At 40.1% G+C, this 16,528-nt stretch overlaps 1 protein-coding gene across 2 annotated transcripts in view; it reads left to right on the top strand.

The window, feature by feature from the left end:
* The window catches only part of TNR (tenascin R), a 616,331-nt gene that overhangs the window by 493,642 nt on the left and 106,161 nt on the right, over positions 1 to 16,528 (top strand). For both annotated transcript variants that reach the window (XM_075320147.1, XM_075320148.1), the window contains one exon: positions 12,221 to 12,484. In XM_075320147.1, coding sequence (XP_075176262.1) covers positions 12,221 to 12,484 — 264 coding nt within the window. The remainder of the gene's footprint in view (positions 1 to 12,220; positions 12,485 to 16,528) is intronic.

Below are 16,528 nucleotides of genomic sequence, written 5' to 3'. Positions count from 1 at the left end.
GAGACCAGCCAGAGAAAACACTGCCGGCAGCCAGCAAAGGCACTCAACACAGTGAAATCCTAGGTGCATTGCCCCCTGGGAAGTATACAAATCAAAAGGGTCTGTAGAGCCTCTGTTAGGAGTCTTGACATGGAAAATAGCCAGCAATGCACCTAGGATCTCACTGTGTTGAGCGCCTTTGCTGGCTGCCGGCAGTGTTTTCTCTGGCTGGTCTCCCCGAGATCAGTGATTGTTTTGTCTTGCTGGTCTACTAGGCATTGCTCCTACCTGGCCAGAATCTTACTCCACACTGATGAGGGGCAATACCCCGAAACAGCTGTCTGTGGATGGATACCTGGCCTTGGTATTTCCCTTGTCATATCTTTAAACTCGTCAAGAGCTGGATATTGTCTAAAAGAGCCACTTAGAGGGTGGTTATGGTGGTCTCCTAAAAAGAGCCACTTCTTGGCTAGGTCCTTCCCAGAGGGATATCTGGCTATTTTCTGTGTCGAGACTCCTAACAGAGGCTCCATGGATCCTTTTGATTTGCTGTACATTCATTAGCATGTTAGTACGCCCCATAGAATCATGCTTTGATGCTAAGGGGACTGACTAGCCAAGGGAAGTAACGCCCTTGTGACTAGTCCCTGGCATCAATAGAAATACTTTTTCTAAAAATCGCATTATCTATGCTACTAGATACAGGGACAGTTAGGCAGGGATTAGCAATATGTACCCAGAACTGCTCGTGGCTCTAGGTGCATATTGAACCTGACAGGTTCCCTTTAACCCTTTCATCATTAACACTAGAAGTCCCAGAAATTTCGAGCTCCATAGGGTTCCAATGGTATAAATGTTAAATGACCCCTCTCTGGGACTTCTAGTGTTAAAGGAAAGTAAAACCACTCCAATACATGAAAATAGTCAAGTGGGCAGCAATGAGGATCTGCAATCAATTATGCATCGTGATTTTCTGATCTCAAATCTCTCAGAGGTCACATGAGGTCGTGATACACCCGTGATAGCGATATATGTGGTCACCCAGTGGTTGAACCAAAATGGTGCAATTTAACACAGGTTGTTGCCTTGAATCCCTGCCAATCATCCTTCCAGCTGCTCCACTTTTCCTTTCAGACACTGCTCTGGGTTAATAGGGCACAAAATGTGTCTAAAGTATATAATAAATAGAACTAAAACGTAATATTACAATTTTCTTCAAAATTCACTACTTGACACATTTTCATTTAGAATAGTAAGTCTGCCTCAAATTATGTCATTTTCATTTAGAGTAGCCAACAAAAATTGGTACTGCTGTAACAGTAAGCCGATTTACATATTTTAGTTGCATTAACCAATTTTACCAGGTAAGCTTCCAGCGTATGTGTTCAATAAGAGACTGTGATGGATGCCATAAAATGAGTGGATCTTTTGAAATTCAAATTCCCAAGCTTTGCCAAATTCTACTGAGAAAATTTATTTTCAGCTAAATGATTTGCCATGAATTGAAAGAATCTTAAAGCCTCCAATTACCCTGAAAAGATTTACAGCAGCATTTTAAACACCCCGATCAAGCAAGCAGCAGCTGCCATGTATGCGTCCCTCCCAGGCTGTGCCTCATAGACACAGGGACTCTCCTACCTATCACTCCCTATCAATTAAATCTGTTATTTTCTTTTCCTTACACACTAATCTTCTTCACCGCTGTTCTGTCATGCACTATCTATAAAGTTAATTCAGTATTTATGGCTTTATCTTCCTGTCTCTGTGGTTAGGTTGTGAACTTTGGCCACCACTAAATGGCTGCTGCCTTTCCCGATTTTGCTTTTATACAGGCTACGGGTAGTACTTCCTGACCGGCTGTACTCTACCATGTCATTTACCTTCGAAATACACCACATTATAAATTCATTGTAATACACATAAATAGGTATTCACGCTGAAAGTATAAACTACTACACAAGATAGTAAAGGTGAATAACCACAAAGGAAATAAATAAATAATAATAATAAATAAATAGTTTATATTTAATACATACAAATGTAACTCAAGACATTAAAATGGTGGGGGGCAAATTCACAAAAGAAAGTTTATAGAAAAACATATCAGAACAGAGGGGATTATTTTTTTTATATATATATATATATATATATATATATATATATATATATATACAGTGCAGACCAAAAGTTTGGACACACCTTCTCATCTCTAGAACAACTGTTAAGAAGAGACTTTGTGCAGCAGGCCTTCATGGTAAAATAGCTGCTAGGAAACCACTGCTAAGGACAGACAACAAGCAGAAGAGACTTCTTTGGGCTAAAGAACACAAGGAATGGACATTAGACCAGTGGAAATCTGTGCTTTGGTCTGATGAGTCCAAATTTGAGATCATTGGATCCAACCACCGTGTCTTTGTAGTAAAGGTGAACGGATGGACTCTACATGGCTGGTTTCCACCGTGAAGCATGGAAGAGGAGGTGTGATGGTGTGCGGGTGCTTTGCTGGTGACACTGTTGGGGATTTATTCAAAATTGAAGGCATACAGAACCAGCATGCCTACCACAGCATCTTGCAGCGTTGTGCTATTCCATCCGGTTTGTGTTTAGTGGGACCATCATATATTTTTCAACAAGACAATGACCCCAAACACACCTCCAGGCTGTGTAAGGGCTATTTGACTAAGAAGGAGAGTGATGGGGTGCTACGGCAGATGACCTGGCCTCCACAGTCACCAGACCTGAACCCAATCGAGAAGGTTTGGGGTGAGCTGGACCGCAGAGTGAAGGCAAAAGGGCTAACAAGTGCTAAGCATCTCTGGGAACTCCTTCAAGACTGTTGGAAAACCATTTCCGGTGACTACCTATTGAAGCTCATCAAGAGAATGCCAAGAGTGTGCAAAGCAGTAATCAAAGCAAAAGCTGGCTACTTTGAAGAACCTAGAATTTTAAGACATATTTTCAGTTGTTTCACACTTTTTTGAGTATTTCATTCCACATGTTTTAATTCATAGTTTTGATGCCTGCAATGTGAATCTACAATTTTCAGAGTCCTGAAAATAAAGAAAACTCTTTGAATGAGAAGGTGTGTCCAAACTTTTGATCTGTACTGTGTATATATAATAACAGTGTGTGTGAATACAAAGGTTTCCATACACTATCTAAAAAGACACATCTGCAGGTTTTTCTCATTATCTGACATAACCTCAGGATAAACCTTTCCCATTATAGGTCAATTACTATTACCGACTATACTTATATTTACGAAATGCCAGAATAATCAGAGAGAGAGAATGTTTTAAGGCATTTTTATTATTTTCTGCAAAGTCAAAAGTTTCCCTCCATTTCATTAGTATTTGATACCATTGCCCTTAAACTGTATGACTTGGGTCAAACATTTTGGATCTCCTTCCACAAGCTTCTCACAATAGTCAGTGGAATTTGGTCCCATTCTTCCTGACAGAACTGGTGTAACTGAGCCATGTTTGTAGGTCGCCTTGCTCGCACCGGCCTTTTCAGCTTTGCCCATAAATTTTCAATAGGATTGAGATCAGGGCTCTATGATGGCCGCTCCAAAATATTAACTTTGTTATTCTTAGGCCAAATTTTAACCAGTTTGGCAATAGCTTTGAGTCATTGTCCATTTGGAAGACCCATTTCCACCCAAGCTTTAAGTTCCTTGGCTGATGTCTTGAGATGTTGCTTCAGTATTGCCGCACAATCTTTTTTCCTCATGATGCCATCTATTCTGTGAAGTGCACCAGTCCCTCCTGCAGCAAAACAACGCCACAACATTATGCTGCCGCCCCCGTGTTTCACAGTTGGGATGATGTTCTTAGGCATCAAAGCTTCTCCCTTTTTACTCCAACTGTAACGATGGCCATTATGGCCAAACAGTTCAATTTTAGTTGTGTCAGACCACAGGACATATCTCTAAAAATTAAGGTCTGTGTTCCTTTGGACATTTGCAAACATTAATGTGGCTTTTATATGTTTCTTTTGGAGTAATGGCTTCTTCCTGGCAGAGTGGCCTTTCAGCCCATGTTGATACAGTACTCGTTTCACTGTGGATAATGACACAATCTTATCAGCTTCCACCAGCATCTTCACAGGGTCTTTTGCTTTTGTGCTTGGGTTGATATGCACATGTTTGACCAAAGCACATTCACCTCTGGTACACAGAACCCGTTTCCTTCCTGACCGGTATGATGGCTGAACATTCCCATCTTGTTTGAACTTGCATATAATTGCTTGTACAGATGAACGAGGCCCCTTCAGGTATCTGGAAATTGCCACCCAAACATGAACCAGACTTGTGCAAGTTCAAAATTCTCTTCCTGAGATCTTGGCTGATTTCTTTTGACTTTCCCATGATGCTACACAAAAAAGCAGTGTGTTTCAGGTGTGCATTAAATTACATCCATGTGTGTCTTTGATTTACTCAGATGTTGCCAATAAACCAATAATCAGAAGCTTCCAAAGACATGACATCCTCATATGGCCAGTTCCATATTGCTTAAAGGAACTAACAGAGCAAACGGTATATAACAGGGCGCTGCAGACCATGAATGAATGAAGGAATACAAATTTATTGCTCTACACAGTTCAAGGAGTGTGCTGTTCTCTTCCTCAGGTGCTCTTACATTGGCAATGTAAGAGCACCTGAGGAAGAGGACAGCACAGTCCTTGAAACGCGTTGGGCAATAAAGTAATTTATTATTCCTTCATTTATGGTCACTGTTTTCTCTCTTAGTTCCTAAAGTCTATCTTTTTGCATTTTTGCAATTGAGAAGGTGAATGGTGCAGACCAAGAAGGATCTCTCCATCACAGGAGGGGATTGATTGCAAATATATCAGCTTCCCTTCCCAGCCAGTCTCTTGACCGCATCTATTGTTACGCACTCGACTACAGCAGCCTAAGGAGGAACTGATGAACACCTTCCCTGAGGCTGTCACACGTGGAGACACTGTGCTCCACCACCAGCTGCAGATCTGTGTGTGCCAGTGTCTGAGTCCAGGTGATCACTGTAGTTGTGCAGGGGTGCACAACCATCGGGGTGAGTAGTACCTTGCATTTAATTTATGCTCACCGCTTTTAGCAGGTTCACACAGGAGCGCACCCTGTTTTTTATTTTATTCCTACATCCATATTTTTTAAAGGCATAGTACTCTTAGTCTATGTAAACTTTTGAATTTGCAGAAAGTTATAAAAGTGCCTTAAAAGAATATATAAAAATATATCCACAGGCAGAATCGGACTGGCTACCGGAGGAACCTCCAGTAATACCAGACCTGGCTGTGGTTACCTGCACTGAACTCCGGAGCTCTCACCTGATCTCCTGAGTGCAGCCTGGACTGAACTCAGGGTTTGCAGGACTGAACCGCAAGCACCAACTGATTCCACAGCGATTGCGGTTCAGTTCATGTCACAGTTGCGGACAGGCCGCGCTGAACTCTGGAGCTCAGGTGACAGCTTTGGAGTTCAGCCCGGTCTGTCGGCAGCTGCCATGAACTGAACTGCAATCGCTGTGGAATCAGTCGGCGCTCACAGTTCAGTCCTGCAAACCCCGAGTTCAATCCAGGCTGCACTCCGGAGCTCAGCTGAGAGCTACGGAGTTCAGTGCAGGTAACCGCAGCCAGGCCTAGTATTACTGGAGGTTCCTTCGGTAGCCAGCCCAACACTGTCCACAAGTGTGTCTCTAGCTCAGATGGGCTGTCCCATATTGTTTAAAGGCAGAGTACTCTTCATGAACTGTATGTAAACTTTTGACTTTGCAGAAATAGATAAAAATGCCTTAAAACATTATCTCTGTCTCATTATTCTGGCATTTGGAAAATATAAATAATTTTGGTTCCTAACTGACCTAAAACGGGAAAGATTTATTCTGATTTCATATCAAATAGTGAGAAAAACCTGCAGATGTGTCTTTTTAGTGAGTGGGTGGAAATTTCTGCTTTCAACTGTAATAGTGTTGTATTTCTCCAAGAATGAGTATATTTGCTGGGTTACTAAAAAATTGACATTAATTACATATGTTCTGAATACAACATAGACGCCACTGACTCACTATTCCATACAGCCAAAATCTATGCAACTAAAAATCCAGTCCTTTAAAGGTGAAACCCTGTAATTTACCTTCAAAAAATGTCCAACAAATGGGCGGTCTATGAATTATGAAATGCATTCTAGATGCAATCGCATGAGTGTCCTCGAATATGGTACAAATACCTGAATCCGTAAGTTTGTGCATTGTACAATGGTAGACATAGCCAGTTGTGTATAAATTAGCTGCCTTGATTTTGCCGTACAAGTCCCTGAGCTAAAGCTTAGCGAGCGAGTGAAACCCAGAGATGTCATTGTTTGTGTTTGTGATCAAGCTGAAGCCTCATTAAAATATATAAAGCTGTAAGTCTGTCTGTCTCCCTTACGTCCACTTAATTCTCACAGCAGATACAATCAGAGCTTTTAATGTGAGAACTGTCATTGGAAGTTTAAAGCATCAGACTCCAGTGAAATCTCCGCCAAAGCTACTGACTCCCGGCACTTCAACCGCTCCTTTTTGTAAAATTGTTAAAAGATTTACTTGAATGTTATAAAACAGTTTTATTTATCATTCGATGGCGTGCCAGATGTGACTCCCGATGTTGGCAGCCTTGACTTAACACAATAACCTTGCCCCAAGACACAACGCAACGTCAACAAACTATATCAATTTGATAACATTTGCCTTAAGGGATGGTTGACGGTTCGTGAAACACTCAGGAGGCAGATATTACTGCGCTTTGAACCATAATTCATAAGGTTGTGGTTTTGTAATTTAGTAAAAAGTGAGGGTAGCAGTGAGGCGTGAGGTAGACTGGTGCCTCAAGCTGACTCCGTAATGGTTTTATTTCTTTTTTTCAGCCAATGAATTGTATAAAATAAAAGTTGCTACCCAAATTTCATCTGTTATTGTATAGCAGGATAAATACAATCTTAATTTTTCAATATTCAAGAATAGTTAATGGGATATTCTGATTTTTAAAGTGATGTCTTTGGCTAGGATATGACATTGATTTATGATTAGTGTTGAGCGAGTAGTTAGCTATTCGTACTCGCTATACTGTTAGCGATACTGTCTACTACTCACATATTCGTTACTATTAGCAAGTGCAATGTAAGTTAATGGGAAATACTCGCTAAGAAGCGAGTAACCCAAAAGCCGTACTATTCACTACTCGCACGAAAAGTACGGCTTTTGGGTTACTCGCTACTTATCAAATTCAATTTGATATATTCCTGGGGTTAATTTTATCTCAAAAATATATTATAAACCCCAACTTTTTATAAAATTCCTTTATTGTACCAAAAGCTAAACAGACTCATAGACATAAAAACATACAGTGTCTCTGCTGGATTCAACCAATAAGGGGGTAGATACATTGCAATATACAATTCATCCTTCTTTCACGATTCGATACCTATTTCCCCTCATCAAAAATTCCTCAGAGGGAAAAATTGCAATTTTTCAAAGATTTGTATACTTCATACCATTATTCACATTATATATATATTTTTAATGAATATCTATTAAACTCACCGTCACACAGTGGTTTAGGAGCTGAATACAGAGACAAAAAGATATTTCGTCTCTATATCTAGTTCCAACCCCTATCCAGTTTTTGAGACTTTAAAAACACATTTATGATAATGTCATCCCTGGTCACTCTTTTTGATATTTTTTTGACAACTACTCGACATCCAAATCACATCCTCAACTGGTCAATTGAACAGAGGAAAAAACAGGGATAAGTTTTTGGAAAAAAGGCACATCCTGGAATACCCTAAGTTATTCCTAACAGAACCAACACCCAATATATGGTGCAAACTCATCTACCGAACTGTTATTTTAGATACCATGCACCCTATAGAATGCCAAAGGTCATTCTCTACAGAACAGAGACTTAATATCAGCCCAAGGCCATCATCTGGACTGTTAGAAAAAAGATTTTTTCAGTAAAGCAACAAACACATATATGTCAAAGATAATACAGAATAAAAAAGTCCAGTAACCATAATTTGTTCCTTAATAGGATTCTTGATAGATGAAATATTTATCACATATCCACTTGAGATTGTCATATAAAATAATATCCTTCTTCATAGAGGTAGTTGATTTCAGACATGTGAAATGTCACAAGTTCCTTTTGGTAATGGTTAGACACTCTGTGCTTGATAGCTTCACAATATTGGGATACAATTTACACCTTACACCTCGACGCGTTTCCCCCCTTGTATGATAGAGCCAAAGGGTTCATCAGGAGGTTTTATTGATCCATGAGTTTAATATCAATATTCAATATGGATCTAAAAGAGGAAGAGAGAAATATATACAATCTCTCAGTATAGATAAGAAACGCTTCCCAACATACACATAAGAAGACTACACCGTCAAGATCTTACTCAAAATGAGGCTATAAATGATCCCATTAGATACCAATAGCCCCATATGGCTCTATCATACAAGGGGGGAAACGCGTCGAGGTGTAAGGTGTAAATTGTATCCCAAGATTGTGAAGCTATCAAGCACAGAGTGTCTAACCATTACCAAAAGGAACTTGTGACATTTCACATGTCTGAAATCAACTACCTCTATGAAGAAGGATATTATTTTATATGACAATCTCAAGTGGATATGTGATAAATATTTCATTTATCAAGAATCCTATTAAGGAACAAATTATGGTTACTGGACTTTTTTATTCTGTATTATCTTTGACATATATGTGTTTGTTGCTTTACTGAAAAAACCTTTGTTCTAACAGTCCAGATGATGGCCTTGGGCTGATATTAGGTCTCTGTTCTGTAGAGAATGACCTTTGGCATTCTATAGGGTGCATGGTATCTAAAATAACAGTTCGGTAGATGAGTTTGCACCATATATTGGGTGTTGGTTCTGTTAGGAATAACTTAGGGTATTCCAGGATGTGCCTTTTTTCCAAAAAGTTATCCCTGTTTTTTCCTCTGTTCAATTGACCAGTTGAGGATGTGATTTGGATGTCGAGTAGTTGTCAAAAAAATATCAAAAAGAGTGACCAGGGATGACATCATCATAAATGTGTTTTTAAAGTCTCAAAAACTGGATAGGGGTTGGAACTAGATATAGAGACGAAATATCTTTTTGTCTCTGTATTCAGCTCCTAAACCACTGTGTGACGGTGAGTTTAATAGATATTCATTAAAAATATATATATAATGTGAATAATGGTATGAAGTATACAAATCTTTGAAAAATTGCAATTTTTCCCTCTGAGGAATTTTTGATGAGGGGAAATAGGTATCGAATCGTGAAAGAAGGATGAATTGTATATTGCAATGTATCTACCCCCTTATTGGTTGAATCCAGCAGAGACACTGTATGTTTTTATGTCTATGAGTCTGTTTAGCTTTTGGTACAATAAAGGAATTTTATAAAAAGTTGGGGTTTATAATATATTTTTACTCGCTACTTAGCGACTATTTCCCATTGACTTACATTGCGCCTGCTACTCGTAACGAATATGCAAGTAGAGGACAGTAGCGAGTATGAATAGTTAACTACTCGCTCAACACTATTTATGATCAGTGGGGATGCAAACTTATGGTACCTCCACAATCCTTATGTGTTCCCTGCACATCTGCGCTCCCTGATCACACATCTGTGCCAGGAATTGTACTGCCCTATTTACTTAAAGGGGCTCTCTACTATTAGAAAATATAATCTTAAAGGGAAGGTCCAAAACTAAAATTGATTTTACTCTTAATTGTCTATCAATTTAATGTAATAATCTAATAGCTTTTCCAATATACTTTAATTAAAAAGTCAGTACCGTTCCACCTTTCTCGCTATACTTTTTCTTTTATCTACTTCCTGTTTGATGACATTTCATTTGAGAATCCCTAGTGCATGCTGGGATACTCAAACAAGACATATAATCAGAGGGCATCCTCTGATCCAACTCTGAAATGAAGAGTCATCAGTGACCTCCGTGTATGCCAATGTATGCTCAGTACGAGCTCCCTTTTGAGTTGCTAATTCCAATGTATGCTAATTATGAGCTCCCTTTTCACTGTACAATTTTTTTTTTAGTGCACAGTGACAGTGCACTTCCTCGCTGATTCCGAGAAGTGACAGGCCAGCAAAAAAGTGCATCTTCAGTGCACATTGTAAGGAGAGAATTCAAAGAGCAGAGACAAGCCTCGACCCCCCCCCCCCCCCCACCATAGTTACATCACTTTCGGGGGATTGGACTCTGCTCGCCATGTTCTTTCCTCACAATGCACACTGATAGTACACTCTCTTACCATTGCTTCTCATGCAAGCCAGCGAGTGAGCATACTGTCACTGTGCATCGAAAGTAGTTTTGCACATTTGACAACCGTCACATGCTCAGTAGAACAGCGACTAGCTCAGCCCCTGAAATGTGTCATGGTCATCTCTTGGTGAGGTTAGTGACAGCCTTAGGGTCTCTTTTATCATCTGAGACCTACACATTAATTGTATATTTTTCTTTTGGCAGTTGCAGAGTTAATGTCAGTTCTCCTTGCCAGTAGCAAGCTCATGAACTCTGCTTAGGTGATTTTTCTAATGACCACTTCCAGCCTGGATAAAAACCCTCTGCCCCCATCAGAGGAGGCTGGTTATTCAGTTCAGTCTGGATCTAGGCTTGGAGCTGTGAAGAGGTGCTTTCTGCTGCTGTCTGTTGCTTAGGTGTGTGTGTGTGTGTGTGTGTGTGTGTGAAAGTAGCCTGTTTTGGTTACTTTCTCCTTTCTGTGTTACCCCTCCCTGTATACCTTCTGTTGTCCCCTATTGTTGGTAATAGGTGTGAGTTAGTTTTGTTTTTACCCCTGTCTGTCAGTTATGTCAGTGGGGTTTTGACTTCTGTCCTTGCCCTCCCCCTAGTTGATGGGTTGTGGTGGGGTTCTTGCCATCAAAAACAAGAGATAGGGAGACGCTGGGGGCCCAGACCCAGCTACCTTTAAGCATACCGCTAAGTTGAGGGATAGCTTAGGGTAGGCTTAATCTGAGGACCAATGCAGGGGCTCCCTTCCGGTCACCCCCCCTTTTCCTGTCACTCTGGTAAGAAAATTGACGTTATTAAGGACGCTTCATTTCAGGGTGGGGACAGAGTCTATAGCAGCGATCGCATCTTTTGCTCCTTGATGACATCTTGTTTGAGAATCCCAGCATGTAAATTCTTAAACAAAATGTCATCAAACAGGAAGTAAAAAAAAAAGAGAAGCAATTACAGAGTAGAGCAGAAATGGTAGGCACTTTTTAATTAACCTATGTTAGAAAAACTATTAGATTATTAAATTAAAGAGGCAGAGATTTAGGATTAAAATCATTGTTAGTTTTGGATTACCCCTTTAAGTGAGTTGTGTAGGTATTGAAACAAGTGACCCAAATGTCTACAAGATCTTCAAGATGATTGTAGGTAAGGATCTAAAGGCCAAAATAGTCAGTTATAGAATTGTCTGGTTGTTGGTCAGAATAATCAAAATTGATCGTTTGTGATTTAATTATACTTTCCTCCCGGTAAGTTCTTCTTTTATTGTCTGCTTCAAGAACATAGATTTATCCTTTGGCCACACATCTGTGTCATGGAAGGGTTTGATGTCATGCAGGTGATGGTCTGGATGTAGGTCAAAGTTGTCAGAATTGATCGTTTGCGATTTGGTTACACTTTCCTCCCGGTAAGTTCTTCTATTGTCTGCTTGAAGAACATAGACTTATCCTTTGGCCACGCATCTGTATCATGGAAGGGTTTGATGTCATGCAGGTGATGGTCTGGTTGTAGGTCAAAATTGTCATAATTGATCGTTTGCGATTTGGTTACACTTTCTTCCCGGTAAGTTCTTCTTTTATTGTCTGCTTGAAGAACATAGAATTATCCTTTGGCCACGCATCTGTGTCATGGAAGGATTTGATGTCACGCAGCAGATTGGTTTGTAGTATGGGAACTCTTTTATATTTTACTTATCTCTGGAATCTATCAAAGCCAAAGCCTCATAAGTTCACCAAAAATATTGATAATTTTTTGGTGTTCTATACTAAATAATTTGATGGCTCGTTAGGTGTTTAGAAGGTTCTTAGATAAGGACATCACTTTTCTCAGTATTCTACATAGCAAATTATTGTACACTTTTCTGTGATGTTTTATTATCCATCTGTTGTGTTCACATACAATGAGAAGTTTTCACTTTTATGTCTTTCTATTCTAGATCTGGACAGCCCAAATGACTTAATGGTCACAGGCTCCACTGACAAGACCATCTCACTCGTCTGGACCAAAGCTCTGGGTCCGATTGACCATTACCGCATTTCTTTCACACCCTCATCTGGGATGGCTTCCGAAATCACCGTCCCCCCTGAAATCTCCCAATACGACCTTACAGATCTCGACCCAGGAACCGAATATACCATTACCATCATCGCAGAAAGGGGGCGACAGCAGAGCCGAGAGACTACGGTAGATGCCTACACAGGTAGCCACTGGTACTTCTGTCTTGTTATTATGCACACCGTTGTGTTTTATCTCCCCCTATGATACGGTTTTATCATTCCCCCTGCATACAATTATAACCGTAAACCTACTCCCACCGTGCACCTGGTTACAGCCTCAGTGATTTGTTTTACGGCTATATCACTGCTAAATAAATTAGGTCATAAATTTTACTTAAAGATCACCGCATATTTGTAACAATAAAATAAGTAAAGCAAATTATTTATAGAAGCCTATTCATTATGCTGACAATGACCGGACTCGCATTGCGGAGTATCTATTAATTAATTATTCCTTGTCCGAGAGAAAACAATGTTTTAGACTTAAATTGTTTCTGGCGTTCCCAGACAATACGCAAATTATATATGCTAATGTAGGCAGACTCCACTCTCTGCTCTTTCAAACCTTTTTTTTGGTCTCCCATTTATTAAATAAACTCTTAATGGCTGTTCTCTTCTGGCCCAAATCATCGGGACTCACGAGATTTAAAGTGACGCATGCAAAAACAAAGCTATATTTCGCATTGTTCCAAAGAGTTTGTAATGGGCGAATTACATGTTTTATGTTTGCAGCATTTGAATAATCCAGAAAGAAAACATTTAATACAGTGTGACTACAGTACAAAGGAGATTAGTGATATCATCGAGGGTCTATGTGGCCTCAAGGCAGACTATGTGGCTCCTATGGGTCCCTTTCTCAATCTTTCTCCATCTTCTCTACTGTGTCAGTGTGTGGAAATGAGACTACACTCAGATGTCATCCGAGTGCAGTCCAATGATTTCCACGCACCCATTGACTTGCATGGCTGAGTGTGTTTGAATATACCGTATTTTTCATTTTATAAGACGCATCGGATTAAATATAGAGAAAGAAAGAGGAAAAAAAATATGGCGTCTGTCATATAATCCAGTGGTGTCTTACCGGAGAGGGGGTGGCAGTGGTAGTGGAATGGGGTCACAGAAGGCAGGGGCGGTGCTGGAGTACCACAATGCTGCGAGCGGTGCAGTGGGTGGGCCATATTCTCTCTGCGGGCGCAGGAGGAATATCCAAAAATTGTTGCAATGTGGACTGCAAAGAAATGGCGCGTGTGTAGATTAGATTGAACTATTGGCTCAATGACAAGCTCAAATCATATCTGTGTACGCGCCACGTCCTGGCGCCATTTTTCAAGTTCACTGCTGGGAGATAAATAGGCCGGAGACTGCACATGTGCAGATGAGATCTTGAGCCGAGAGCTCCATCTGCACACGCGCCATCTCCGGGCGCTATTATTTGAAGCCAGCACCGCCAACATTTCAGGATGGCGGCCCCTGTCTCACTGCCCACAGCACAGCCCGCAACACAGCATTGCCCCTGCCTCCTGTGACCCCTCTCCAGCAACCCCCGGTAAGCTACATTTTTCTTATAAGACGCACCCCTCATTTTCCTCCCAAATTTTTGGGAGGAAATGTACATTTTATAATCCAAAAAATACGGTATCACAATTTTTTCCATGGACAGACGAAAAAATCTAACGTGCTTGGCCCAATATACTAACATTGGTCGAGTGCGGTTACATGTTTTACCAGATCGCACTAGGACTGAAAATATGGCCACCTCTGTCCCTACACTCCTTCTTGAGAGGTGAGAGGGTTCTTTAAGTCCCTAAAGGATCAAGTTACAGTCTTCCAAATTTAGGGGGGAAAAGGAGAAAGTAACTGCAAAAACACAGAAGCAAAGAGTCAAACAGAGATGCTGCTAATTTCTAGTAACTGTTTTATCTCACCCCAAACAGTTACATTTATCGATCATGCTATACAATGTTCTTTTGGCTGCTCTCATACTGGCATTTAAAAAAATCGAAAAAAGGAAATAGTAGCCTCACCACTCCTGGGAAATAAATCCAGAGACCGGGGCAGGTAGCTGACAACCACCGATAATAGTCCAAAACAGGGAAGAAATGAAATCCCGTAGTCCGTTCCTCTATAAAACTTCCAAAATTTATTGAAACATTTAAAATACTCTCAGAAAATTGCATGTTCCGGACGCCTTACCCCGGCTTTCGCGTTCTGGACTGTCCGAAACGTGTCCGAAACACAATGAGTCCGGAACATGTAATTGTCCGAGAGGATTTTAAATGCTTCAATAAATTTTGGAAGTTTTATAGAAGAACGGACTACGGGATTTCTTCTTTTCTTCCCTGTTATGGACCATATAAAAAAGTGATTCCTTTCTCATCCAGAAAAGTGGGGCGAGTAAAATCCGTTTTGTATTCCATATGTCATATGAGTGTCATGCGAGTGTGCGACTTTTAATTTTTTTCTCTCGCCTACCATCCGTGTGACATGCGTTTTTTTTTCTCAGCAACCAATATTCTACAATCATTGACAGGACCATTTACAGTGTTCTGTGCTACAGAATGGGAATGTATCCGTAAAAAATGGACGGCGTATGGCTGACATCCGAGTGTTGTTTGATTTTTTTTTTCACAGATCCATACACTTGCACTGGCCAGTTTAATCCGACACTCGGGTCAATATCAGACTAGTGTCTTTGATTTTGTGCGAACCACTCGGTCCAAGGAAAAAATTGGATATGGGAACTACTCAACAGGTTATAACAGTGAATATAATAGTGCTATACATGAAAAACAGAGAACTTATAGAAAAAAATGAAGTTTATTAAAACAATAGGTACTCTTTAAAGCATTGTCTAACAAAGACTCCCACTTTTTTTAAATTCCCCAGCGATCAACTGATTGCTGTAGGTGTATTTTCAAAAATCAAAGGCAACCACGTTACGTTATTACAGGCAGGGCTTTCTTGGAGGCAGCACCGCAAATTGCGTCATTTTTACCATAAGATTTGGAGCAGCATGCTGCACTGTTTTGTGATTAAATAAAGAAATCTGATAGATTCCAATATTGCCAGCGGTCTCTCCGGAACAGTTTGTATCCATTACTTTACAGACCCATGTATTGCATGAATTCAGTTTTTGCTTTGTGTGTGTGTGTGTGTGTGTGTGTGTGTGTGTTATGATAGAATTACAAAACAGAATTCCCTAGTCCAGTTTTAAAGGGGTTCTATGATAATTGTGATAAATAAATACAATACTTTTGATTATTAAACATATATTTAAATACCTTTATTTAGCCCAAAAAAGTATGCTTTATTTAGAGCACTCTGTCAGGATTTTAAAAATGGCAACTTCCATCTTGGAGTGTGCACCCATCCTTGCATGGGCTGCATGAAGAGCGAAACAGATATACTCACTGTACTGCACTAAAACTGTCAGGCTGACTGAGATGGATATACATTCTCCGTCAGCTGAAGAAAGGGGTTTATCTTCTCCGTTAGTTCTGCTCCTCTCAGTGTCCTGTCAGGTTGACTGAACAAAGGAATTTAAATTCACGATGCCTGACGAGATGCTACTCTGACCTAACATATGTCTCAAGCAGATATTCTTTACGCAGCCCGTCTGCTGCATGTCCTCTGAAAATCTAGGATGGGTGCACACTGATTTATGGCAGTTGCCACCTTTAAACTCCTGACAGAGTGCACTAGATAAAGCATACCTTTATTTTCTAAATAAAAGAATATACAAAAAAAATATTTATTTTATTTATTAATTTTATAACAATTCTTGAAGAACCCATATAATCTGCAGCCAGTTGTACATTTTCTCTTCAGTAGCCACTACAAAATAACTGATGTATTACATGAAACAACCCCTTTAATACATTTTTGGTCCATAACTCTTGGATGACAGCTTTTTGGTTTGTTTTTTTTATTCTCATACTCCTATTGACTCAATACCCCCCTATGGATCAGATACTGGATCATCTTTATTGCAAGTGAGGGCAATAGTAGTCCTGTCATTTATCTATTACCACTGTTGTTTCTGGTCTGATCATATCACCTCCAGACTGGTGACGAGACCCTTGTCTCACTCAGATGATGTCTCACTGCAATGCCTGGTATTACCCCAGAAAATGCCACGCTTCATTGTTTTTTTTTCAAGAAATGCCACTTGCAGAGACAAATGAAGC

Source organism: Anomaloglossus baeobatrachus, chromosome 8 (assembly GCF_048569485.1).
Source record: "Anomaloglossus baeobatrachus isolate aAnoBae1 chromosome 8, aAnoBae1.hap1, whole genome shotgun sequence".
In the NCBI taxonomy this organism is placed as follows: domain Eukaryota; kingdom Metazoa; phylum Chordata; class Amphibia; order Anura; family Aromobatidae; genus Anomaloglossus; species Anomaloglossus baeobatrachus.
The sequence above is the reverse complement of the archived record's forward strand: the minus strand, read 5'-3'. Positions and strand labels throughout refer to the sequence as shown.